This window comes from Pelmatolapia mariae, linkage group LG10_11 (genome assembly GCF_036321145.2).
Source record: "Pelmatolapia mariae isolate MD_Pm_ZW linkage group LG10_11, Pm_UMD_F_2, whole genome shotgun sequence".
Taxonomy (NCBI): domain Eukaryota; kingdom Metazoa; phylum Chordata; class Actinopteri; order Cichliformes; family Cichlidae; genus Pelmatolapia; species Pelmatolapia mariae.
Genome location: NC_086236.1, coordinates 62,082,092 through 62,109,638, shown reverse-complemented (window position 1 = coordinate 62,109,638; position 27,547 = coordinate 62,082,092). Strand labels below are relative to the sequence as shown.

General features: G+C 41.3%; 1 protein-coding gene across 3 annotated transcripts in view; it reads left to right on the top strand.

Annotated features, from left to right (window-relative positions):
* The first annotated feature begins 7,092 nt into the window (after positions 1–7,092).
* The window catches only part of bcam (basal cell adhesion molecule (Lutheran blood group)), a 48,273-nt gene continuing 27,818 nt past the window's right edge, over positions 7,093–27,547 (top strand). For 2 of the 3 annotated variants that reach the window (XM_063486993.1, XM_063486992.1), the window contains exon 1: positions 7,094–7,398. In XM_063486993.1, the coding sequence (XP_063343063.1) occupies positions 7,335–7,398 (64 nt within the window). In that variant the 5' untranslated portion in view covers positions 7,094–7,334. Of the gene's footprint in view, positions 7,399–27,547 lie in introns of all 3 variants that reach the window. The other variant, XM_063486990.1, reaches the window with a different exon arrangement.

The following is a 27,547-nucleotide window of genomic DNA, read 5'->3' as shown; positions in this document are numbered from 1 at the left end:
TTCTCTCTTTTTTCATACTATCTCTACCCTTAAAAAGATCTAACTAACCTGCTCCCGTGCTTCTTTTTGCCTTCATCTTTCCTGTTCCCTTGCACTAATTAATTCTTTACAACACCTCTCCACAAACCATCATTTTCCTTCCTTTCCTTTCTAGCCTCTCCTATCCCTTAATGCCCTCCTGTGGAGCCACAGAAGTCTGTATTGAAGACAACACTTGGCCACAGTCTGTGAGCGTGTGTCATGGTTCTCCAACCCCACTGCACAGTCTTTGTGGCAGTAATGCCATAATTACCCCCCATTACGGGCAACAGAGATGGAGAGAGAGAGAGGGGGGGGGGGGGGGGGGGGTCGATGTGATGAGAGATGGAGGTGGGGGTACAGATCGGCTGAACGGAGGGATGAGTGAGGGTGAAATGCTGGAGTGTGTCAGAAATATTGAGAAAAACAGTGAAAGACGTTTGGGGATTAATATGGTGGTCAACAGATAAATGGACACAGTCTTGGAGCTTGTGTGTCTCAGGGGACAGTCTTACCCCTGTTGTGAAGAGTGACATTAATAGAGATGCAATATCTTAAGCTTCGTCGGACACACATAGATGGGCCACTCCCTTCAAATACAGACAACAAGCACATGGACATATAAGTGGAAGAAAAAAATCAAGGAGCACAAGAGAAACATGGGGTCAGATATAGTTTATCTCAAATCATAAGCTGGTCATCAGATTGCAATTAAAAGGCCATGTAAACACAAAAGTTCTGGAGTTAAAAGCGTCAATATTCCACCTACTTCCTACTAAACCCCCAAATACTAAATCAGAAAACTTGCCCTGATCAAACATCTCCTTTTGGTGATTTAGAATTTATAAGCAGCTGAATTATAGAACACAGCTGAAATATATATAATTTATATTATCTGTAGAGGCAGTTATAACATAATGGATAGGACATCAACTTCTGTCAGGGTGGAATTTTTCCAGTGTTGAGCATCTTACTTCGGATAGCGATACCTCCTAGAATTGAGCTCCAAGCACAGCATGTTTGCACAAACACTTGTGTGTTCATTTGGGAATGTACACAGCAAAATAGCATTTAAATTGCAAGATAACAATGCTTTGGGTCCTATCAGGAAAAACCACCAAAACAGCTAAAGATGCAAATAAAGTGTCCTCATAAATACACCATTTAGGCTTGACAGGGATGGTAAGGCTTTCATACTGCTGTTGTAACCCCGGGGAGGACACAGAGAAATTGCAATTGCCCACAATTCATTGAGTGGATGATTAATATTCTTCAAAATGGTTTATGTATTCATGTTCAAAGCTTCAGGGTTTGAATGCAGAGACAACGCCAACATAGAGTTGGTGCAGGCATGATAAAGTCCACGCTGCCCAGCAGGCATGGAGGATTATGAGTGTGTATTTGTAAGCAACTTAAAGTGCAATGCAGAGACTTTGAAGGCAAAAGAGCTGATTCCTAATTAATTTCCCTCTGAAAGCTACATTTACATGCATTGCAGAAAAAGACGGGGTTCAAGAGTATAAAAGAGTAAGCTGCATGAAAAGCCTAAAAATATATTATTTTGTAGAGCCACATTTGCTTGTAAAACCCTTTTGGTTCATTCTGTTGTTCATCCTTTCTGCACCCAGACTTCATTTCTTTTGAAAACCATGAGCTTCTATTTATTGCTTTATAACCTTTTTGTGATGAGCAAAAATACAGTGCATTAATTAGAGTGTGCTATAACAGGGAAATCAAAAGGTATTGGTTTAATTGCATATGATATTATGTATAGAATTAAATACATGGCATTATGTTTATCATTGTTTTGTTTCAAAATAACTGTGAAAGCTGAAAAACAGATTTTTGTGTCTTAATTATAGTTTTTTTTGTTGTTGTTTTGACAATTTGGTGTAAACAATATGACAGCATGCATCCATCCTGCTTTGTATCAATGGCTCAGGTTGTTGTTGGTGGTGTGATGGAGTGGGGGATATTTTCTTGGGATACTTTAGGCCCCTAAGTAGCAACTGAGCAGTATTTAAACACCACAGAATATTTGAGTATTGTTGCTCATCCATTTATAACCACAGTGTAGACATCTTCTGATGGCTGCTTCCAGCAGGATAATGCACCATGTGACAAAGCTCAGATCATCTCAAACTGATTTCTTAAACATTACAGTGAAAATAGCCTCCACAACCTCTAATAGAGCACATTTGGGATGTGGTAGAACTGGAGATTTGGATCATGATTGTGCGGCTGACAAAGCTGCAATAACTGTGATGCTATATGTACCAAAATCTCTGAGAGATTTTTCCAGCACCTTGTTTAATCCATGCCATGACAAGAAAAGGGGGAGGACTGGAAAACATTGCTGGGTAGAAAGCTGCTTGGATTACAGTTTTTAGCCTGATACTGCCAGGCCCAACTTGGGAAAAGTGGAAGAAAATTGATGGACTGTATATGGAGTGGCTCCAACATTTGACTGTACATTACGTCATCACTCTCTGCTGCTGCAGTAGGCGGTATAATTCCAACCTTGTGCATTAAAACGGTACTGTAGAATGCTATCATAAAGGACATTTGTTCCTTGTCCCTTGCTCCTTGTTCTTGTATGACCATTTTATTGTCAAAGACGCTGCCAGCAGTTGACCACAGAGATGAACTTTATGATGCAGTTTCCTGCTCAGTAGGCACAGAGGCGGGTATGTGACCACTATATTGTTCGGCATCATTTCCTGGAACTTGGCCCTGTCTAAAGTGAGCATAACAGATTTCCCTCCCACAGAGTTACTGTCAGAGTGTTTAGTATTATGTATGGTGCCTGGCTCCGAGTCAGGCAGAATCCACTGTGAAAGACAGAAACATATACTAAAAGGGGTTGTCCCAATGACACCCATTAGGGAAAATTAACAAAGTGCTGGATTTCACTTTGTCTGGTTTTAACCAACACTGTATTCACACCACCCGGAGATGTTTTGTAACAAAGTACTTTTGTTGGGCCCATTTAGGTAAATGACTGGAACAGAAAACAGAAATGATGCCAGGTGAATCATGGTGATGCTGCTCTATTGATCAACAGAGCCACTTGGAAGAAATGTGAGTGATATGAGACTGCAGCATCCCGAGTTTCCATTTCACTCAGAAATGCTTCATCACTGTGCAAATCCTGCACTGTGACTCACACGCCACTATGTATGATTGCTTGGAAAATAGCTATGTGATCATCTATTGCTCAGCCAAGAAGAAAGAGGCCAAAAGAAGAACGGTTGAAAGGGGGTAATAGAGATACATAGAGACACTGGAGTGGACAGAGATGGAAGGCACATATGGAAAGAGAGGCCAAGAGTGAGACAAAAGGATAGATCAAAGAATCATGGTGGGATGTGAAAGATGGCGCTACAGCACATCATTCTTTCTTTCCTGCATTGTGGAGACATGAGAATTAATGCAAGATTACAGCTACCTTCACTTTTTATCTTTTCCCCTCTTTTTTCTCTCTGCCTATACTTTGCTATAATTCCCCAGGGCTATATGTTACCCATCCCTTGACTTTGGAATTACAGTTCTTCCCTCCTCTTCCACTTCTAATCTGTTCCCTTCATTATTCTTTCATTACACATCTCTGTTTCCTTTGTAGTGTCTCTGTGTCTCAGTTCCTCTTTATCCCTTTGCTTTAGGCTGATGTGTCAAATATTCTCTCTGTCAGGTAGCCTAATTTTTGACATGGGGTAAGGGTGGGAAATCACATAAAACAAGGGACTATAAAGTAGTCTGTCGGATTTAGTTTTTGAAGGTGTGTCAGTTTCTTATATGGAAGTTCAATGAGTGTCTAAAAATGCTGACAAGTGTCGATGCTTGCAGAATACCGACAAGTTGTGACAATAATACAAATTTTGCAAGTTGTTTTAAAGATACTTGTTTAAAAATCCTTTTGCATACTAATGAAAAAAATAGAAAAGGAAAATAAAAATTAAAAACTGGCCACTTTACTGGCACAGTTAAGAGAATGAACGTTTTGCGCTTGGCAAATGTTATCATATGATCTGAATATGGTGAACAATGGGTCAATAAACATAGTTTCCACTTTTCCAGTCATCTTGGTCGACCGTCTTTGTTTTCTTGCAAAGACACCGGAGGCTACTTCAACCAGTCTTTGTTCCCTGAACTCAAAGATGGCTGATGTGTCTGTTTCTTGTCACGAGCTGGGGTGGGAGTATGGGATGTGCGACAAGGCTGTTGATACAAGAAAACTGGTTGTATAACCAAAGAGCACCAGCCAGCATCCCCATCTACTGTCTGTCGTCACTGAAAACCTGTACCTGGGCACCTGTTCTTTTGTTTATGAAATGAATCTCAGTGCAGCCTAGGATTAGGAAGTGTCCTATTCAGCCTTCTCTGATATTTGTTAGTGATGGAATCAGGAGAGATAAAATCTACCCATGATGTGATGTTAAAGAGACACTTGAGTCTGAAAACAGTGCTTTTAAATTATCGGCCAAACTGCAATCCAGTCCTAGTCTAAGTGTATGAACTTTGGATAGTGACCAAAACAGTTAGCTGACTCATGCAGCTAGCATACGTTTCCTTTGCAGAGCAAGGTGCCTGGACATCCAGTTCTTGGAGTAAGACTCTTTAGATGGACCGAGTTGCAGTAATTGTGGCATTATTAATTTATTAATGGATGTCCTTTTGGAGGGATTATGTGGATGTTTAATCCCACCTAGATTGGAAACATACCAAGGATCTTGTATGAAGCTGGAAGACAGCAGGCATATGGGTTACCTTTCTTGCTCTGCGCTAGTTATGAAATAGGTCCCAGGGAGCTGCAATAAATGGGTTAATGGAGTGCATTTAAATTTTTTTAGTCAGCTATTAAGAAACAAATCAGCATAATGGCAATATTTAGAGGTAAGCAGAAATAGTCTTGATTAAAGGCTGCAAATGAAGCAATGGCCTTCTCAAAAAGTGTGGGCTGTTGGTGTTATATTAGGTCATTTCAATGCTATGCTGAGATACCAGCACGATCATTTATATTTTCACGGGGCTTGGCTTTTGAACACATGTTTATATTGCAATTCTTGAGTAACATTTGAATATCCAATTCTGTATTTAGTTGGCTTAAAGTGCATGAAATAGTAATTGTTTAAACAAGCACAAGTACATTCATTTCAGAGAACCACTCATCTTACGTAGTTTTAACAAAAACTGGTTTCATTTTTAATATGTTTCACTTTTGTGTCACCTGGAACAAATCGACCATTCTGCTGGCATCAACAAATAGTAACCACACTAATCACTTTATGTAATAACTGACTGGGAACATCCACTTCCACTATTTTTTTCCTGTATATTCCTCACCTCTACAGTACTTATCTCTCTCCTTGCCACCTGCTTATTACTTTGTTTCCTTCATTCCTCAATTGCACGGACTTGTACAATCCACTTCAGTCTCATACTTTGTCCTCTTTCATCCTAATCTCTTCTCCCTTCTGCTGCAGCTCCATTAGGTAATGAGTCAATACAGCTACTGTATCTATGACTAAAAGCCTTTTGTAAAAATGCCCTATTCTTGGATAAGTCAACGTAATCCACAGCTATGCAGGATGATAAGTCGTATTTAAGTTGGTGCAAGACTGATTACTTCTTCCACCATATGACAGAAGTCTTGTTAGTAAATCTCTACAGCATGGAGAGATGATTATGGCTGGGTCGATATCAGGGACGAGTGGCTGTATTGATGTTAGATAGCTGATGGGAAGAATTTCTTCCCTCCCTCCTTCATAGCCAGAAATACAGTGAAGAAAAGAGAGTTTAGAAGAATCAAAGTGTGTAAGGGTGCACAAGGTGCCTTAGTCTTAGCTACTTCCCAGTAGCCCTGTCAAGTGTAGAGAGAGCTGTTTGGGATCCAGCCAACCCCATCAACAAATCACATTAATGGCTAGTGTAGCTCTATAAATAAGTCTACGTTAAAGTAGAGCAAGTTTGCAAGGATCCTATCACCTTTCCTCTTTGAACAGGACTGAAAAAATATTAACCAGCACTTTTGAGCCAACTATGTTTGGAATGCGTGTCTTTGAGTGCAACTGCTCCACAAGGGGCTATTATTACCTGCAGGGAGTGTCGATTGTTTAGAGCTGCTCCATGGTCATCAAGTCCCCCGCTAGAAAGAAACTGCAGCTGGGTAGATGTTTATGTTGTGTGCTTAGATGAAGTTTTTTTTTTAAATGAAGTCTTCAGATCGTAAACCCATAGTGGTTTTTGTTTTTCAGTTCCAAGCTTATGGGATTTGACATCAATCAGTTTCATCGGTCAGGCAAAATCCGCTCCCAGCACAAAGACTTGTATGACTATACTGTGGATAAGTCACTTAGATCCTCATGATAATTGTTTATGTGAGCAGTAAATACCAAAATAGGCTGTGGCACACCCTTTAAAAACCCAAAGAGATTCTGAAGAGATTTCATGTCTAAGAATGAATGGTATGTCTGTCAATGACAGACAGCTTATCTCGCTCCAAGAAATGGCCTCCAGTTGCTTTGAAAATGAAAAACATTATTTGCAATGTATGCAAGTTGGGGATGTTCCACGTTAAGGGTCTAAGCAGGGCAGGAAATTTAAGAAGAATATTATGGATGGGCATGGGTTGTTCTAAAGCCTATTTTATTAAGGCCATTTATTTATTTATTTAGCTAAGTCATTACCTTCTCAATGTCCTGGTGAAACACATACTTTAAGCTTTGACCCATGTCTAGATTGAATTCAAAGGTTCCTAGGCAAACCAAACTATTAATTATGACGGTGATTCAACCTTAAGCATTTCATAGCGTGTTCCTTATAAGCCTAGTTAGATTTTTACGCAAGGGGTACTCTTTTTGAGCTGAGAGTCAGTGAGGCTCATGATAAAATCACTTTTAACTTCCCTTTAAGAAATCCTGCGGGCCCCCATGGACATATAGGCCCACGATTAGTCAGGCAAGTCTTTTCATTGCAAGGGAGAGAGAGAGGGAGAGAGAGAGAGGGAGAGAGAGAGGGAGAGAGAGAGAGGAAGGAGGGGGTTGTTTTGAGCGGAGAGGGGGTCACCTTTTGTGCAAATATATCAACCAAGTAGACTGCCACCAGCATCAAATTTCCGTGTGTGTGTGTGAGAGAGAGAGACACGAAGAGTGCGCTGGACTCATTTTCCAGAGTGAGCGAGCGACAGAGAGAGAGAGGTTCAGAAAGCTTTGGAGCGTTTAAAGAAGAAACGACTTGCTGCTGTGCCACATTTCCACTCTGTTCACCCTTAAAAGACACCGTAAATACATTTTCCCGAAAAAGTTGGAAACGCGGCCATGGACGGGATAACATACGGACGCACGCTGCTCTTGTGCACCTTGCTCCTCTGGGTATTTCAAGGTAAGTGTCTTTAGTACTTTCCGTTATATTTTAAACGGACTCACTCCTCCTGATTAACTTTCCCATGCTGATGACAGCGTGCTGACAGGATTTCTATGCCTTCGGGCTGAAAATGTATACTTTCTTTTTTTAGGGGAGTCCGACTTTGAGATGTCCGCCGCTTAAGCCACAAACCTGTCTGTCGGCTGCGTGCCGCAGCGGCTTATTAAGTTCTGAGCTATTTCATTAAGTTTGCCGTGTCTGTAATTTATTGTTTTGTCCTGAGAAACCGTAACCGACTTATTTAAAATGAGTGAAGCAGGACAAACCGAATCTAGTGGAAACCGGATTTATTCCCGGTTCAGCTTTGCACCAGTCACAGGTCGCGCAGTCTCGATGAGTTGTTCACTAACGGGATGTTGCATGTTGCACCTTTGGCTGTGTGTGGATGTGCGGGAGTTGCATTTCTGCAGCTAAATGCGGTACTTTAGTTAGGTGTGCTACCCCCCCCCCCCCCCCCCCAAAAAAAAACAAAAAAAAAAAAAAAAACGACAACAGCAACAACAACAAACAAACAAACAAAACGCCCCCCAACAAGAAAAAAAATGATGTCCAAGTTCAGATAAAGTAGCCCGTAGCTGGAAGAGAATCTACAAAAAGCTTTAAATCCTCTGATCACCTCAGTGAATCTCTTACCCTGGAGTGAAAGTCATAAGCTTTTATTGTGAAGACCATGTTGCTCTTCTCTTATTCTGTCTCATTCACGTCTGGCTGCTGCGGTGCAGTTTCCAGCGCTTTGATGTCTGATCTGCGGGATTTTCTGTCTCCTGTGTTGGCAGTGAGCCTTACCCTAAGCACCCCTAGGTGCTGCCAGAGAAACTAAGCCAGTTTAAATGCAACTTGATTTTGGCCTTGCATGTTCTTTGTCAGAGAAAAGTTTAGGATTGTGATCAAAGCCCATATTTCAGAGAGATGATGTGGAGCTGCATCAGGTTTATAGCTGTTCTAAGTGTGGCTGAGGCGATCTCTCCTCATAATATCACTGTAATATTTCATTGCTTAATTTCCTTAAAACATGGACTACATCATGATTTTTTTTTTTTGGCGTTTTCCACATGCATGAGAAAGGTAGAGGTGTAGTCAAGAGTGGTAGCTTTGTGGTTGTCTATGGCAATAATAGACATTGTGGGTTCAGCACTTAAGATGACCTGAAGGATGATGGTTATCTTTTTGTCTTTTCTTACACTCTGTTTCCTGCATCACATCACAACAGTTGTGCTTTGCTGTCTGTCTGCCCTTTATTGAGCTTTAAACAGGTACCTACAAAAAAGTGCCCCTGTAATTAATGAAGTAAATAGTGCATCACACATCAGGCAGCTGTGCCGCATTGATTTAAAGGCTTGGCTCCAGGTGCTGTGCTCCCCCCTACCCGCCTGCCCCATTCCCTCTGTGCCACGCCCTAGAGTTGCTGCTGGAAGGTCTGCTTAAGTCTGAGGATAAATCTTTCCTTTTTTCCTTGGAGATAAAGTTTGTCGAAGTTCTCTTTTTCTTTGTCTTTCTTTTGGCTTGGCTTTGTCTAATAATACCATCTTGTTATCTTGGGATTGTTTCATACAGACCTACATTCTCAAATCTGCTTTCTCTTAAGTAGAGATTGTGCACATAGGAGAAGTTAACCTTTAATGCCAGTCAGGGCATTTCACTTCCACTTGCATTTCCATTTTCTACATGCAAGCAGTGCAAGCTCCAACTGTGTCATTGGTGAACATGGACCTGAGCTAAATAGAACAGATGCACAAATATAAACCACCCGGTAGTCATATTTTATAGTTTGTTTGAGACTGTTCGGGCATGGGTAAAAAAGTTATCTACAAATGGTACAACCACTCATGATAACCACAGATACCATGACAGCACCCTCTACTGACTGTAAACATTTTGACAGGAACAGTGAAGGAAGTGAGGAGTTACAGAACTTCAAAGTGTGCAACGAAGAAGGTCAGAGAGGATTACAGTCACTGGAAAAGTTGGACTATTTAAAGATATCATAATTATTTCTGAGGTTGAAAAGTAAAAGGACAGTAAAATTATTCTTTTTGTAATGATATTTATTTCTACTTTTTTTCTATCACAGTCTGAGTGCTAAAGATGGATACAGTTTATAGAGGCTTAGGATTTATTTATTTATTTATTTTAGATCTTCCCATCTATGTGTACTGGAGCCAACGGGCACCTCTGCATTGGATGTGTTGGATGCATATGCTCTTAGTTTACTCAAAAGGAAACGGGCATGCCAGTAATTATTTAAGTGACACATGTGTATGTGTTCTATGGCAGCCTGGATCACCCTTAGGTGCTCAGCATGCTGATGCCCTGAGTCATACTGACCCACTGACCCGTTCACTCAGACATTCCTCCTGTATTACTTGCCACAAGGAATCAGCATTGAAAAAATTTGTAAGTCTGTTGGAAATTAGCAACACAATTTTTACACCTGAGACAAAAAAAGCAATTAGAAAAAATTCAATTGGTGAAGTTAGTGTTTTGTGTTATTGTTTTTGTAAAATATAAACAGTAAAGTTGCTGAAGTTTAAGGCTGTTTTAAGTATACTTACAGGTTATAGCCTCCCACAACCCCCAATACCTCTAGAAGACACACTCTGTGATGCAGAATAAAGAAAAGCAGAGTTTAAGTCAACAGTGCGTTCTTTGTGGTTGTGTGTATGACAAAAATGATAAGAATATTTTTTGTGGGAATTTACTGTAAATGTTTGTCTCAACTTTTTATCTGTGACCAACCTGTGGTGTTAGAAAGAGCCTGTGGTGTTGGTGTAGATGATGGTGGTTGACTTTCTCACACTATGCTTCCTGCATCGGAATGATTTCTCTGGCATCCCTAATAGAAACAAATGCAGTTTTCTTGAATTAAAAAAAATCTGAATCTGTCATTTTTAACCAAACATTCAGCTTTTTACCTTATGTTTTCTTAAGTTCACTTACTTTAATGAATATTTTATTTCCAACTGTACCCTTCACGCCTCAAAAAGTGCCCTGTAATAGAGTACATTTGTAGTCAACAGTGGCGTCTTTGGGGTTTTGTATATGTCAAAAGATAAGTTTATCAAAATTTGTTAGTGGGTATTTGCATAAGTTGTGTCAACACCATATCTATGATCAGCCAGTGGTAATTTAAAGGAAAATGTGGCCGTGATGCGCATGATCTTTTCTTCCTTTCTCACGCTGTGCTTCCTTTTTTGGAGAAAGAGTTTCTTAAAGTTCTGTGTCAGTGTTTTTGTGTTGTTTGTGTTGTAAAACACACACATTAAAGTTACTGTAGATGTTTTTTTTTATCCTAATGAAAAAGACTGTGGGATTATGGTAAAAACTACAAAAGATAGTCAAGATGGTTACGAACAAGTGGAGAGAATCATTGTGACAAGCATCAGCTGAGTTCAAGGTGTTATCCCCTAACATGTATGGTCAGCCTCTTTGTCTAACACCGCCCTAATTCCCACAGTCATTTCCTCACGTTTAATTTCTGTGCCCCCTGCCAGACCAGCTTCAAAAGTGCACCCCCTGCAGCGATGTGTAATTATTATGGTATTAGGTCAGAAAAAGAGCCATTTAGCTGCAAGGAGGTAGAATCTAGAAGACCTTTTTCACGGCTGTCCTGGGTCACTTGGTTTGAATTTTGAGGAACCACACGCTTGTATCCATTCTTAAATTTGTGAATCCTATAATGGATATGTTTGCACTGAAAGAGCCGAAACACATAGATACCTAGTTAATGTGCACTGCACTGGAGTCTGATGTTCAATACTGGGAAGAAGCAACATACGTATCTCAGTGTTATTTAAGCCTCTAGGGGTGGTGGGTTTGGAGTGGAAAGGCTGTAATTATGATGTTTGGGAATATATGTGTCTGTGTGACAGTAACGAAATAAATCACTGATGGAATGAGGGGCATACCTGTGGACGCGTCATAGCTTGCCCTGCAACGTGTGTGTTTGTTTGTCGTCACCTCAAATTCCGTGGAAAAGGACTACCTTTCTCACTTTAAAGCCCCCTCTGACCACAATTCACAGGCAGTAATCCACATATAAACAAACAGTTACAATGCGCTTTTCACCTCACCATCTCGAGGCAGTTTTATAGGTGAAAAGCTGGAGTCTCTTCACTGCCAGGTTGCATTCTTGTGCTTTAAATGGATTTGACTCAGTCGAACAACCTCTGGCCACAAATTGAACATTATTCAGTCAAAGTAAAGGGCACATTCAGGTTTGACTTGTGGTTGGAAGTCCATTTAGTACTCACTGGATTTAGAGAAGGGAATTTTAGCATGCCCGCTAGTGTTTATAATTCGCAGTGAGTAAAACGTTAAAGCCCTTTGCAGCAGTTCGATAGGGCGCTAATGTTAGCTCGTGAGCTGGCACTCAGCCCTGATAGTCTACTGGGAATCTACAGATGGTAGACTGTGTGGTTAATCTTGGAAAAATCAGTCAGTAAGAACGAGAGAAGGATGTGGCTCGCAAATGTAATGGAAAAGTTTTTTGTCACTCTCATATATAACAAGAGTGTCAGAATGGCAGAGCAAAACTGTGATTACACACATGCGCACACACACACACACACACACACACACACACACACACACACACACACAAACAAACAAACAAAAGGTCTGTTTCTCCAGATTTGCTTTGTCTATGTTCCCATCTCTCTCACTCTATAATCATGTTTCTTATTACTTGTCTCATCTTTGTATTCCTCTGTCTGCTTTACATGCTGCCTTGGTCTGGTTGGTCTTTATATCTTTTATCTTGAAAAAAAATTATTTTAAAGTCCCTGCATTATGACTTATAAAGATTTAATGTTTCTTTTTTCTTTTTTTTTTTGTTGGAGAGGTATCTGGTTGCTTTTACACCCATCTCTAGAGCTGTTATATGACCGATTTTTGGCCACTAGACACGTCCTTGTTTTGCACTTTCCAGTGCACTCATTTCAGTAATCATGTCTGACTCTGTCACAGTTTGCATTTGAATATTTGTTTAGATTAGTTTTAGTAGAAAAATATTAAAGCTACTACTCTATAATAATGCCACAAATATTAAGCAGTAACCAATGTAATCATATGGTTTGGCCTGTTTGTTTTAAGGCTTGCCATTAGTGGGTGTGTAAAGAGCGAAGGAAGGAAGCAGAGAGGAAGGGTAGGACGGAGACAGATAAAGGGATGGGATGAGAGATGATTACAGCTCACTATTGTCTTGCCACTGTGTAGTCTTGTTCTTCTTATCCCAGGGGAGGAAGTTGACAGCAGTGGGTAATTTCAAATACAACCTTGAAAAGAAGCACTTCCTTAATTGTGCGTCCTTGCCTATGTGGTGGCAAATTGGGGCTGGCGGTTGCAATTCAGGGTTGCAGCAAAATTGAAAATTCACACAAAGCTTTTTCAAGAGACGAGGTTAAGTGCTGCCAGTCCATTTAGCAGGAGAGTGCCGAAGCAACATGCAGATAAAAACCGTTATGTCTCACTGTGTTTGGGGGAGGAAGGTACAAAATAGGAGCAATGGCTTGAGCTCTTTTAGATATCCAGTGTTTTAATCTGTGCCATAAAACAAAAACAAGCTACAATCATTTGTTTCTGCCACACAACATGGATTCGCAAGTCCTGTCCTGTGCAGTAGTTTTCAGCAATCAAATAGCAGCCAAGAGACAGATGAAACTGACAAAAGTGATAAAGGCAGAGATAGCGGGAGTAAGATCAGTCAGACTGAGTGTGTCTAGATTGACGAATGCCAATTAGGAATGGGGAATGTCACGGAGAAAGCCTGCATCTGTGGCCAAGAAGATCATTTTCTTGGCAGTGGAGAAGAAATCCTAACCCCTGTGCCCCTCCAACCTTAAAGCCTCCATCTGACTGTTGGCTGGCAGAAGGTCCTCAGGGAGCCCCGCAAGCTGTTGCTTTTCAGACATCAACAGTTGCCTCAGCAGCAGTTGTTGAATGCAACCCCTCCAAAAAAGCCCTGTCACCCCCCTTCCTTCACACACTAACACTTGGGGTCCATTACCACCTTGTGTCTTTCCATACCACTGGCTTTGTCTGGTATGGCGAAAGGAGAGAGTAAAATTGTAGAACTGGTGCTGTGAATGCACTCGTAACTAAACTTGCTTGGTCTGTGGTTCATTGTGTATTTATCAAACATTTTAATAAAGGCTACTGAAAAATGAGGGTGAATTTTTACACACTTCATGTGCCTCTAAAGTATAGTTTTCTAAATGTGGACAGAGACTTGAATGGACCCCTCTCCCAGGAATTGTTTCGAGGGTGGAGCTGCACTATAGTGGAGCCTCAAGGGATTTTTACTTCTTTTATCTGCATCACATAAAGATAAGAAGGAGATGAGGGTGACTTGAAGTTCAGTAGGTAACAGAGTTTTTTCTATTTACCCAAACTTCTCCAGTGGTTTTCCCAAACCTCAATGAGTAATCTGTCTTTTAAGCCACATTTCATGCCCTATCTCCCTGTTCCATCTGTCAGGACATTCTTGTGCCCCTTGAGTTTAATCTAGTTAATGGTTAAACACCAGTGGTTAACCTCTCCAGTATGATTGGTCACTGTTTGACAATGAGATCTTATTGCTTTAACTAGGCCATGGGGACCTAGGAGTCTGGAGTAGTGAACATTAATCCTTTGCAATGGGAAGGAAGAGGTAAAGCAGAATGCGGAGGAGGGGGAGGGGGCTTGTGGAGGCATCTGTGGGTTAGGCTCAGAGGCGGTGTTTGTGTTACACCTCCAGCAAACACCTTTGTGGGTGTTTGGTTCTTTGAATTGGATGTTTTCTATGACTTCATGCCTTTATGTGTGAGAGCATGTTACCTGAGAGCAAGTCCATAATATAGTCACTGAACAGCTCCAGTGTCAGTTTCAGAGGCTTTGAGTTAAAGAATTCACCTGAGGACATAGTTGGCCTTTGTTTTATGGAGGCTTTACTTTACCAGAGCCACGCTGAAGCATCGACCATAACACTTAAGTTTTCTTTGCTCCTCTCTGCCTGTGTGAACTTGAGTTTGAAAGAGAAGAGTAGAGGAGTAACGTTTCCATGTCCTGACTGTTAATGTTTTCCGCAAGTCTCATCTTGTGGAAGTCTCTTTTGCTCTGTTACATTTCTCTCTGGAATTTGGTTGTCAGTCTCTTTACCGCTCTCGACTTTAACTTCTCTACGTCTCTCAAACTCATTTGTGTTTCTGATCCAGTAACCTCTCTTTTTTTAAATTTCATCCATCATCTGTCTATCAACCCCATCAGGACCTAATACATCCATCCTTTATCCTCCTGAGCATGTGTTGTCAAAACATCACCACAGCTTGAGCAGAAGGAGCCAATAGAAGCAGCATCTCTCAAATCCGTGGATTTTCGATGCAGTGAGGAAAAGGAGTCATTTTTTCTATAACTGACATTTCAGCTAATGACAATATTCAAACCAGAAGGGGTTTGACTTGCTGAGCAGCAACTTTCTGATTTTGTAACAGTATTTGTAAAGTTGCATCAGTTTGGTGCCGCAGCAGAGAGCATTCATGCCTGTCTTTGTTGGCAGCGCCGAAACGGAACCGTGTGGGTTTGTTCCCCGGTTGCCTCCATATTTCGGTAATACAAGAGGAGTCAACTTTCATGTTTTCATTTTTTATTTAGTCTAACAGAAAAATGTACAAATGTGTTCCTGGCCCATATGAATATTACATCCAAAATCAATAGCATTCAATTGGGTTATGACTCCATCGGCTAAATGACTCCCCAATTGCATGTCTTTGAATTCTTCGGAACAACAATCATGATATGATGGATAGTTATTGTTGGTATGATGGCAGACTAACATAGTGCCTAATTGATTTAGTGTCTTGTTATTAAGGACTAAAGTAATTATAATCCTAGTAGTTTGCCGCAAAAGCATCTCGCATTCTGCCCCAGCAGGCATAGTGCAGCATTAAGACTACATTTACTTAACCATTATTCTTACTGAATTATTATCAAGCGGTTGGGAACTAAGCGTTCTATGCACTGATGCAGTAATTTGATGGAGCACTTGTGAATCATGAGACTGGGTATTTGGTCTTTGAGAGAGGCTGAGAGGTCTAGGATAGGAGTTTGGTGGACCTGCTTTGATCCCATTTCCCACTCACACCATCCTCGCACACTCATACTCTTTGAGATTTGTCTCCGTGGAGAATGATGAAAGATATGCCAACTCTTCATGTTGATTAGCAGTCTAGGCGTGTGCACTGCTCTTTGTGTGTATGCGTGTGCCTGTGCACTGAAAGCTGTGTGTGAGGGTGGGATTGGTTAATGGCAGGGGCAGAGAGGACACATGTTCAATAATAAGGCCTGACAAAGAGGGACAGGCAGAGGGAGGGATAGAGGGAGGATGGGAAGATGATGGAGCATTCGGTATGTCAGTGCTTTTCATTTTCATCGCTCCCTTTTTCTTACAGCTAGAAATCAATATTATGATAACTAAAATATGCTCCCACATTGAACTGTATCACAATATGATCAATCACATAACAAAAGCAGACTGCATACACAGAGCTAAGCATATAATGACTTACTTTGCTTGGAATTATTGATTTAAACTAGGTGTGCAACTAAGAACTGATGCTGTAATCATTTAATTGCTATTTTAACTATAGCAATATTGAAGAAAGACAAAAAAAAGTTATCATTGCATCTCTAATTTGGACCTGTGTGTAAAATATGACATAATTTATCATCACTTGAATGATAATAGTACTAATCAATACAAATGAAGCTGCATATCTCAGCTTTTTATGTGATCTCTCCTGCACCCTGGATTTGTAGACCTCTGTATGTGAACAAGTGCACTTAATAGTCTTTTTTTCCTACATTGTCCTGATTAGAGGTTATGTGACATGAGAAGTTTTTAGGCAGTAGTAGTAGATAGTAGTAGAGTAATAGCAGAGACATAGAAGCTATGAGGCAGGGTAAGATACAAGTGTATTCCACTCAACCGTTCACACATGCTGTAGCTTTGGGACTCCTCAGAGCTTCACTGTTTTATGTATTTTACAAGGAGGACTCTCTGCACCTGAACAGTGCTACATTGTTAAAGCATTCCTGTAGGCTGTTGGAATGCAGGTATTAATACTGGGCAGATTACACACATTGCAGAGAGAGAAAGAAAGACAGGGACAGAGTCAAAGAAAGAAAGGAGTGAGAGGCATGTAGAAGAGAGGAGGTGCAGAGTAAAGGGAGCAGAGGAAGGCAGCAGGGTTGCCCAGTGAAGTATGGTACTTACTGAAGTATAGTTGTAACTATGTGGGAGTTCATGTCTAGAATGCAAACCACATTAACAGAGCTAGTAGATGTGTGTACATGTCACAAAGGGGAGAGTTCGCGCTGGGTGTGGGGCCAGACGTTGCTCTGTGTGTGGGCACCCGTCACTTGAAGCAGCTAAAGCTGTTAGAAGCATGTGAACATTACTGCAACCCCAACATAACTTAGAATCCGGACTTAACAGAAGTTATAAATAGGTGTGTGTGTGTCCAATCCCATGTCAATGGCAGTACCAGCTTGTGACAGTGGTGAGTTTGTAGGCAAGCCCACACGAGAATGCAGAAAGGGTCCTCAACGGCTTGAACAATCCCACTTTTGCTTTTTTCTTTCATTTTCTTTCTTAACTTTTACTGGCTTTTTTCTCCTTTGCTTCAAGTTAAGCAAAAATTTTCTTTAATCTTTTTTTTTCTCTCTTAAGGATGCTAGCATAACTTCTCTCTTTTTGATCAGTGATAGTGTCTTTTATTAGACTCTGTCTTTTTTTAATTTACAGTGTATCATACGACGTTGCAATGGTTGTGGCTCCTAGTTTACCAGCTGGTGGTATATGATCCAGCCTATCAGAGAAAAAGCCTGTTCTCCTTGGCAATGAAGTTAGCAAGTTAAAGCTAGCCAAAAATCTACCATCTATCACATACACCCTTTTCTGTAGCCCCTCACCCACATACAAACTCTCCACCTCGCCCCATCTGTTTGTGTTTGTGTGTATGTGTGCCTGTTTGGCACAGATAAAGGGGCAGTTGGTGTAACGGTTCACAAGAGCACCAAAGCCCGGCCCACTATCGGCATGACAGGGCAAAGATAGTTAAGGCTCAGGGTGCCGGAATAAGCAAAGCTAATGCTAACTCTCTGCTTATATACACTTAGAGGTGCTTTATGCTAGGAGCAGTTTGAGGAGATCCAGACCTTATGGTTATGATCCTAGCAGCCAAACAATGGCATGCTTGTCTTCCTGCTGCTATCCACCTGCTCTCTCTTCTCCTGCCTTGGTTATATCCAAGTATCAAAGCAGTACTGACTGTCCTTCACTGAATAATCCTCCCCTTCTACCCACTTCTTCCTGTTTTCCACTCTTTCTTGGCTTTCTCCCAATGCACAGTTAGCTAGTTTAGCAGGAAGGAGGAAACTGGCGGTGGGTACAGGTGAAGCAGAAAGAGCTGGACAGCCATAGACTTAAGATTTTAATTGCACCGGCTGTATCTTACTCTCTCACATTATCTCTTTCTTTACCTCTCCTATTAGCCACCCAGGCCTTTTTGCCTGTTTCACCTTCATTCAGCTACTTTTATGTCCTCTTTTCTTGCTACTGCTATCATCATTGCTACTCCTTCAAATTTGTTTTGCTCATTTGACTTTTTACACCATACCCCAGTGCCAGGGCCTTCTTCTGCTGTTTCTCTTCATCTATTCCCACTCGACTATGTGGTCAGAGCCCCTGCAGTGGATTATCAGTCAGTTGACTCACAAAGGGCAGCCAAAGCCTCCAGTACAAACATGAGACAATATCCAAATGATTGGCTGCTTGGCTCTGGACCATGGAAACAAGCCGCCATATCAGGCTGAGCCAGGCTCGGTCCACAGATCTGACCATAGACCACGTTATGCTGTAACACTGATACACTGTAGTGCTTTTGTTTGTTTGCTGCAACTGGCTTCTGGTGTAGCACAATCCAAAATGGAATAAATTATCAGATGAATATAGAAACTGTGATCGATTGCTTTTACATGCAGTTATAATGCGTATGACTGAGAGGTAGAGTTTACTATGCGGAATTCATGTAAAGTAATTACAGTAATGGCCAGGAAGGAAGAAAGAGGAAGACAGAGAACACAGAAGATATTTTGTGGATGTAGTGAAGGAGGACATGCAGTGGGTTTGTGTGACATGAGGGGATGGATGGTAGGGAAAGAGTGAGATGGAGGAAGATGATCTGCTGTGGTGACCCCTAAAGAGAGCAGCTGAAAGAAGTCTGTTTTTTTTTTTTTAATTTTTTTGTCAGTAGTTAATAAGGGCATATTTAGCCACCAATGAGTCCAGCAAATGTTTACCTCCTCCATCTTTACTAAATAGAAAGGTTTCCCCAAATTGCTATAAACTCTTTTTCAAGTAGCTGTCCCTTAATTTTCTGTTAATTGACTATTCGTTGCAGCTCTAATTCGTGTATATAAACTCTATTCTGTTCAGCTTCCATATGTTTCCTGGTATTTGTGAAATGTTAGGGGTGAAGCAACCAGTTGGTGTGATTCATGACAGGAAAGGGTGGTGAGCATCTGGGCGCTAGTATGCTGAATGTATACTCTGAGTATAAAACCTCTTTAATCTTAGGAACACACTGTCCCCAATCTTTCGAGCCATCTGCCTTCACTTGTGCATGGCTAAAACTTAAACTAAAGTGTTACCTCCATGTGTCTCCCTGCTACCTAAGCCTGTATCTCACAGCTCATTATTGAGACACATGGTTGGCCCAGCTTCCCTTCCAGCTGCATTTCTGCTTAGAGATGGATCGCTGAAGTCATGGAAAATTCTGGAGGTCTAATGACAGACAGCTTCCACGTCTCCTGTCCATCAACTTAGCTCACCTCTCTTTCACATTCCTTAGGTCACACCTGGTTAGTATTACTTGCTTCTTCAGGGATTTGACAGATATCCCCCTCCTTCCTCCTCATTCTACCCCTGCCTTATACCTGTATGGACAAGCTTTTACTTGCCAGTGAAAACCTCTCTCAAACACCCCATCATAAATGTCAAGATTTGCCCAAGAGCCCCCAACATAACTGCAGAATGTATCTAATTATAGGTTTTACAACAGCATGCAGTTCTGTTTTCTTTTCTGACATACGGACTCAAGATACATTCTTTCAGAAAACCTTCCAACACTGTTAACTCAAAATATAATCATGAAAACAATTCTGAAAATGTAAATTGAATAGCTTACTCATGATCTTGAAAGCAGTTTTATCAGTAAAGTATGGATGATGACAAGTCGAGATCCGGCAAGGCAGCGTCATCACCTTTGAGTCTGTTTTATTAAAATGAGTTCAGTTGCGTTACGTCTGCTTTCCCCTCTGCTCTCCACCTCCCCCATCCCCATTCCCGTAATGAAAGGAATAGCTAACAGCTATGGATATAGCCAGAAGGTCGCAGATGTCTGGTAATATTCAGGATGTATTTCATTTCACCCCCTTCTCTTAATTTTCACTTCAGTTTAGCAATGGCTGTTACATTGCGGTGATTTTCATTTCCCATATGTTGCTTTCAAAATTAGCAAAACATATAAAAGCACTTTTATCTTTTTCCATCTTGATCGTGATCGTTATCTCCAGTCCTTTACCCTTTGTTTGACTCCCTTTTCTCTTCACCTCTCCTTTTCTCCTCCTTGTTCTTTAACCATTCATCAATGCTATCTTCCTTCTTCTAGCATCACATGTGTTCATGTCACTACATCACCAGATTCTTAGAGGGGATGGATGGTGCCAGGGTTGTAGAGGTGTCGATAGTTGTTCTTCAACACCCCTGAAACTTACAGAAACCTCCTTCTCTTGGATGTGCACAGCAATCCTTGGCTTACAAACATATGATGTTTTATTTCCTCCATTATGCTAAACAACCAGCACTTACGATGCCCACTCGGACCATCTGCTTCTGTAAAAAACCCAAAGCAAGCCTACTGGGTCAGAAAGCAGGATTTTCTTTCAGGCTAAGAGCTTTATATTGTAATTTAACAGAGAATGTGTTTTCAAGGAAAACAACTATAGTCAAGAATATATTTTCTGGTGTTGTTGAGGATTCTCAGACCAAAATTTAATCACTGAAACTTAGTGTTCATTAATATGACTTTTCTCCACACTTTAATTAAAGAAGAGGAACAAATCACTCTCCACATAGTCAGCCTCTGTGGTATGCTGCAGCCATGATTAAAGTGATACAAGGACACCCTGACACACTCCTTTCATATGCTTCATTTTTCCTTTGATCTTTGTATGCTGAAAATTAGCTTCACATCTCCAGGCCAGTCTGGTGTATATTTACTTTAGTGTTTTTTTTCCTTCCTGTCAGCGTCTGTCATCTCTGTAATCTCTTCATGAAATCACTTGAGTCATTCTAACTTCATAAATGTACTGTTTTTCTTGATATGGTATCTTGCATGAGAATGGAGACAAATGTGGATGTTGCAAGAAGAGATGGGGTGTTTGTTTGCGTCTGATAACAAAATGGAAAGAAAGAATATTCGGTAACAATCATTTACTGTCACATGGCTGTCACATGTTTGCACGTCTTTATTTCCTATGCTTTGTAACCCAAAGATACATGTTGTCTGTACTGCTACAAATTACAGAAAATTAACAAATCCTGACATGATAAAAGCTAAAAATGATGAAAATGATCAAAAATCTAATGATTTATTTTTAATTATCTGAAAAAAAGTCAAAGTCACTTAAGCTTTTAACATTAAACGAATCCCCTCCCCCCCAGTTAGTTTCAACCTTTTAAAAATTAGCCTAATTTTAGATGATGACTCATGTGCTAATGTTGCTCTCATGCACACCATTTTCTATCAAAAGAGAAAGCATACTAAAGACCACTATACTGATGAAATGTCTGTGGCAAACCTTGCATAATTGTACATATATATGTATTGTGTATTAATGTTAGGATGATTTTTAGTGTGTGTGTGCTGTGTTGTTGTGAAAAGAAGCACAACTCAAAGGGTCAGAGATCCATCTGGTGTGAAGATCTCATGGGAGGCCAAAAACATCACACATCAGCATTTGACCTTGAATATGTACACCATTAAAAAGAGAAAAAGGATTAATGGTATTTTTGTCCTGTGTTTTATTCTGCGAAAAGCAGGCCACAGGCACCGTGTTATCACGGAGAACTGGCATAGAATAGGTCCAATCTGTTTTTGTGTTGTCTGGGTTATATAAAGGGACTGCGAATGCTTCGTGGTTCAAAAGCATGGTAGGGGAGCAGAGTTTGGGTTAGACATTTTTCATTGACATTATTCAGTCTAACCTTCTCCCCTCTCAGCCTCTACTCGCTTCCCATTGACCAACCAACATTCATCTGTCGCATTCTCTTTCCATGACAACACCCCGCTGATTTGTTCTTTCTTTGACTGTGCTGACTCTTCCAGCAAACTCTAGAGCCCTCACCTGTACCTCCCCCTCCCCCTGTCCACACATTAGCCCCACAGTATCTTTGTTTTCCATCTCCTGGACCTGCAGGTCTGCGCACGTTGAGACACGTGTTGTTTTGTCTCTCTCAGGTTTCACACATTCCAGATATTATCTCCAGGCTCCAGTTAGCTTATCTAAGGAAAGGCGGTCAATCATTTGGCAGACAATGATAGATGGTGCCCTCTGAGTCAGGCCTGATGCCTCCAGATGAAAGGCCTGCCGAAGGGGTGGCCTTGTCATGTTGGACAGTCGTCTAGTTATCATTTCAGATAACTTTGCTCTCCTGTTGTGTTTACTTTCCGATTTATCTCGCAGACTCACCAGAAAAGTGTCCCTGAGATCCGTTCAAATTAAAATGAATGATTATTATTTAAATCTTTGCTTCATTTGCCTAATTATTTCATCTGTTGTCTCCCATTTCTTTTCTAATCACATCATCATCCAAGCTATGAATAATAATTTAATGAAGCATTAATGAAAGTGAAAAATGTACGGGGTAGCAGATTGGAATTTTATGAGGACCGGAATAATGCACCTTCTGAAAGTCTCTGGTGAGCCTTGATGTGTAAATGAGTAAGACATCAGTGGTGCCTAAGTCAGAAAAATGTCCAATTTATGAGAAGTGGCTTCATAAAAAAATCAGAGCTTGAAATTGAAATTATTCATGGTTGACATTTCCTCGTGTTTCATTCTGCCATTTTAATTTTCAGGTTCTGTCGTTACAACCTTGGTTTTATCAGGTAGCTGGCCAACAGTGTTCTCGTTGTGTGTTTATTTCTGTCTCTGTGCGTGCCACCGTGTATATATCCACCTCTAATCCAGCCTTGGGCAGTTTCTGTCCCCTATAGGCTCAGTGTCAGCAACTCGACTTTGATGTCAAGCCACAATTTATTCGTCTGTCTCTGTGGACTCCCCTGTTGTCCACATAATGTCAGGCAATCAATAATAATGTGACCTACCTATCTACTCTTGACTACCCACTGCTCAAGTTATTCACCCCACTGGCTGCACTGTTCCAATCTCTGACCTGCCCCTGCCCCTGAAGAAACCCTCATATTCCCAATACTGCTTTTACCAATAATGCCTGTCTAGCTATGACAATAACCTATGTGTCTGTTACTGTGGTAACATACAGCCCTGCAAAGCAAAAGCGACCCCCTGCTTCTCTTGTTTAAAAAATAGTTTGTTCCTAATGAAAACAGATCAAGTCTGGAAGAGTAAGAATGGACACGGGGACGCATAAAGAAAGTGAAAAAAATCAAATGAAGAGATGAACAGCTGCTTGTTCATGAATATATTTGCTGAGCCCACCATACTCCCACTCCCACCCACCCCAACGCTTTCTCTCTCTGTTGAACCCCCACTGTATTTCTGAAGAGCTAATAGAGAGTGGGAGAAGACAGGTGTGCCATTATACTGCAGATTAGCAAAGAATGCTAGAAGGTTAAAACAGTCTGCCTAACTCAGATGTGTATTTGTGTGCAAGCTCATATTCCTCTGGAATTACATTAAAATCAGTGTGTGTGTGTATAATACATGATCTGAATGCTTGTCATGATATGTATGCTTGCCCTGTCCATATGCTGAATGATATTTGAAATATGCTCACTGGGTGCGTAAATGTGTGTGTGTGCGTGTGCATACCACATCTTTCTTCCGTCTCCTTGCCCTACCCATGTATGGCTGAGTGCTAGGACCTCGCTATCTTCTAGTCTCCAGCTTATCTGCTTGCCTGTCTTGGAGTGTTGGTGCAGAAAATAGAAACTACTTAGTGGGAATTCATTCTTTTTTTTTCCTTTCCTTGTTTGAAATATGTCCTTCACATGCAGCAAAATACCGTGCAAGAAAAAAAAAGTAATGCAGTGGGATGTGAACAGTGATGTGGAATGCTTTTAACTATCAGCAAGGCCTTTTTTCATTTTTATAATGAGTTATCTGCATGAGAAAACTGTTGGCATCAGTTTGACTCGGAATTCTATTTGGAAAACCAGCCTGCATACGAATGAGTGTGCAGCTACTGTGTCTCCATCCATAAATATGTTGCAGTTAGCTATGTGTGCACATTGCCGTGTTTATTTTCTCCTACCACCTAACGTCTTACAGTGTGGTTGTTAGCGGGTTTTTCCAGTTCCCAGCCTCTCAGCCGGCCTAACACTAGCCAGTCAGTCAGCCATGTGGTCCCTCTCCACTCTAATTAAACTCACCGTGGTTCCAAAGACACAACCTCTATGCCAGACTTTGTGTCAGCTGCTGCCAAAACCCGTGCATGTACGGGTGTGTCAGAATGAGAAAAATGGAGAGGGAAGAGTGGTGTTATAAGCATATTTGCTTCTCTTTTTACTTAGTCAAGATGTAGTAGAAGAATGTGCCAAGGCACAGGAGGACCAGTGGAAGAACAAATAGAAATGTGGGAGTAGAAACAAAGAAGGATCTACAGTAGACAGCACATTCAAATGATTGCCTTATGAAGGAAAAGAGGGAATTTAGTGGATTTAGAAATCAGGGAGAAGAAGGAGGAGGAAAATGACAGAGAATAGTAATTAACTCTGAATTATTCTATCTTTGAGGGATCAGGGGGATTAATCGAGGCTTTGGTTTGGATTCTGCACCTTTCCCTCTGTTGCACCATGGGAGTCTGGTTCCTGTATGCAAATGCGTGTTTGCGTGTGCACACATTTTCTGTGTGCATGCCCGCATGTGTCGTGGTGTAGTCCAGAAGGCTTCATGTGTCTGTGCCAGTGGGCTTGTGACCATATCTACCAGCCACCCAGCCAGCCAGTGCTGGTGTGTGTATTGATGTGTGACTTTGTACCCCACACTTACTGAAGTTCATCCAAGCATTATAAGTTAATCCGCCATAATAGGCAAAAAAACAGAAAGTGGGGGTCATGGTAGGTAGGGTTGAGGGATGGGGGTTGGTTCAGGGCATTAAAACATAGTGAATGTGTGTTTCTTTGTCTCTGTGTATGCATAACAGTCTGCTATGTGTGAGGTATGTCAGTCAGGAGAGTGCAGATTCAAGGATAGACACATCGTTTTAAATCCCAGGTTTATGTGCTGTTGGGACAGCAAGTGTTGATAAGCCAGTCAGGAAAACAGCACGTCATTCAGATAAAATCATGACTTTGGCTGCCCTAAATCAGAGCTATAAATCCCTCCAAACATGATAAGAAAATGTGTTTTTTTTTCACAAGTGACTAATTGATCTAGTGTGTAGAGGTGAGGAAGACAAGTTAGAGTCTAGTGGTTTCGCTGATATACTGTATGGAGGTCAGCAGTGGCAGTGAATTTTGCTGTTCTTAAGGAAAGAACAAAACATATAGTGTGCCGAGTCGAGAGTCATATATTCCGAGCACGAATTGAATGAGCTCACCTTTAGCCGAGACTCGCAGTACCTCTTAACCACCGAGTGTTTTCACTGTCAACACTGTATTAGTCTGTTTGTCCAGACCATGAAGACCTAAGAAGAGGGAAGAGCTGGAGGGCAGGTGCAAGGGTAATTTTGTGATGGCTGAGGAGTGGAGTTAAGCTTTACCCAGCCTGTCTCTGAGCAGTGGTCCATTCTCTATATACCCTGTTTCTCACTATCTCTTGACCACTGCCTTTCTGCATTTCCTCATTTTCATTTTTTTTTGTGGTTCTTCTAGAAATTAAGATTTCCAAGCTGTTATCGTGCACTTTAGTAAGCTTCCAGGAACACACACACATGCACCAAGAGGCATGTGCCTTTTCAAGCTTTCATTACCACACTTTTGTGCTCTTTTCTTTCACCTTCACCCTATCTGCCTTCCAGTGGGTTTACCCATTCCTCTCTATCCCTCTATCTGCTCCTTACACGCAGACTTAACCAGCCTGCTGAGCACGATGGCCTGTTTTTAAAACACGGAGCAATGACTGGATAAGAAAACAGCAAAAGGATAAGGGATGTAGAGAAAGAAAAGAAAAGAGGAATGAATCAAGGCGTACTCCAGCGGCCTGTTATCTCATTACAGCGGTACCTTTCTTGTCATGCCCGACTGACTGACCCCCTAAGGAAGACTCTCACCCCCTTATAAGACCCTCTTTATTCAGCAAGCGCACTCGTATTTCAGCTTGGACACAAAGACGGGCAATTCTCTCTGGCTTTTGAGCCGTCCACACCAGATTTGTGCATCCTGACTTAGCCAAGGAACACATTCAAATGTACAACACAGGCACATAGAGCAGCCTTTTTAGTCGGCAGTTATGAAATCATGCTTGCAGATAATGGAAGCTAATAGAGAGAGTGGATATCCATTTGTTCCACCATTTTCTCCCTATTCCAGCCCTCTCGTCTGGTCCCATGTGGGTATTAGAAGAGGAATTCAAGAGGGAACTGCTGTCAGCTAAAGTAGTGGAAATGGTGTGCCACTCTCTTGCTTTTCTATCTCTTCTGCCAAAATGAAGGCTCATTAGAAGTGAAGGGAGGGCTGTGTCTAAAATGAAATGGATATAGTGCTATTCAGCACTCCTACAGACAGAGAGAGCGAGATGGGGAAGAAGACTGTGAAAGATGTGAAAGACTTAGACAGTTCTCCTAAAGTGGAGCAGAAAAGGTAAATGAACACCCACTGAATTTAATCAGTAAAAGCAAATGTGGAGAAATCATGCTAAACAGGCTAACTGCAAGATGCCAGTTTCCTGTGAAAATGAAAACTCCTCTCTGGTTTTTTCTGTTCACACATCCATTCCTCCATCATCCATCCATCCTCTCCTGCTTATCCAATCCAGGGTCACAGGGGGGCTCAAGCATATCCCAGCTACCATAGGGTCTGAGGGGTACACACTGGACAGGTCGCTAATCCAACACAGAGAGACAGACAACAATTCACAGAGAACACACATTCACGCTTATGGGCAATTTAGAATTACCAAGAACCGAGAACCCAAGCAAACACCTGGAGAACATGCAAACTCCTCCGTTCTGGTGAGGTCATTTGGTGTTTACGTTTAGGCAATTTAGTTGTTCCCAACAACATGTCTTTTCTTTCATGTGTGGAAAGAAGTGAAAGTGCAGTAACACATTGTTTGCAGCGTTAGTCTGTCTCGTATTACGTTGGACATATTGATTAATCACTGGAGCCTCAACTGATGTTAAAATTTATTATCAGAGAGAAGTGTTGTCATCTTCACATTACTGCCAAAACAGCTTTCATTTTAGGAAAGCTCACAAAGAAGATTGCTACGTGAGCTCTAGCGTCTTGCTGTTATTTACCCACCGTGTTATTTGTTGACTTCAGCTTGTGCAGTGTGTGCATAACCCATCCACCCAGGAGCAGAGCCTTTGTCAGGCCAACAAAACACCTGGGTACTACAATTCAGAAGGAAATGATAGGTGGAAAAAAAAGGTGACGGAGGGAGGCAGTGTTTGTGGAAGTCAGTTGTTGAGATGTGAAGGACAGGCAGGTGTGTTTATGTGGGTCTGTTTCGCTGTTTGTGAATGTTACAGTATGATACTGTAAATAGGCCACTGTAAATAGACCTTGAGACATTCGTCTCCGCGCTCAGAAGTAATTATATACACATGGGTTTTCAGGACAACCTGTTTTAGTCTTTACTGTGTGTGTGTGTGTGTGTGTGTGTGTGTGTGTGTGTGTGTGTACGGGTTCGTACTATCCTGGTG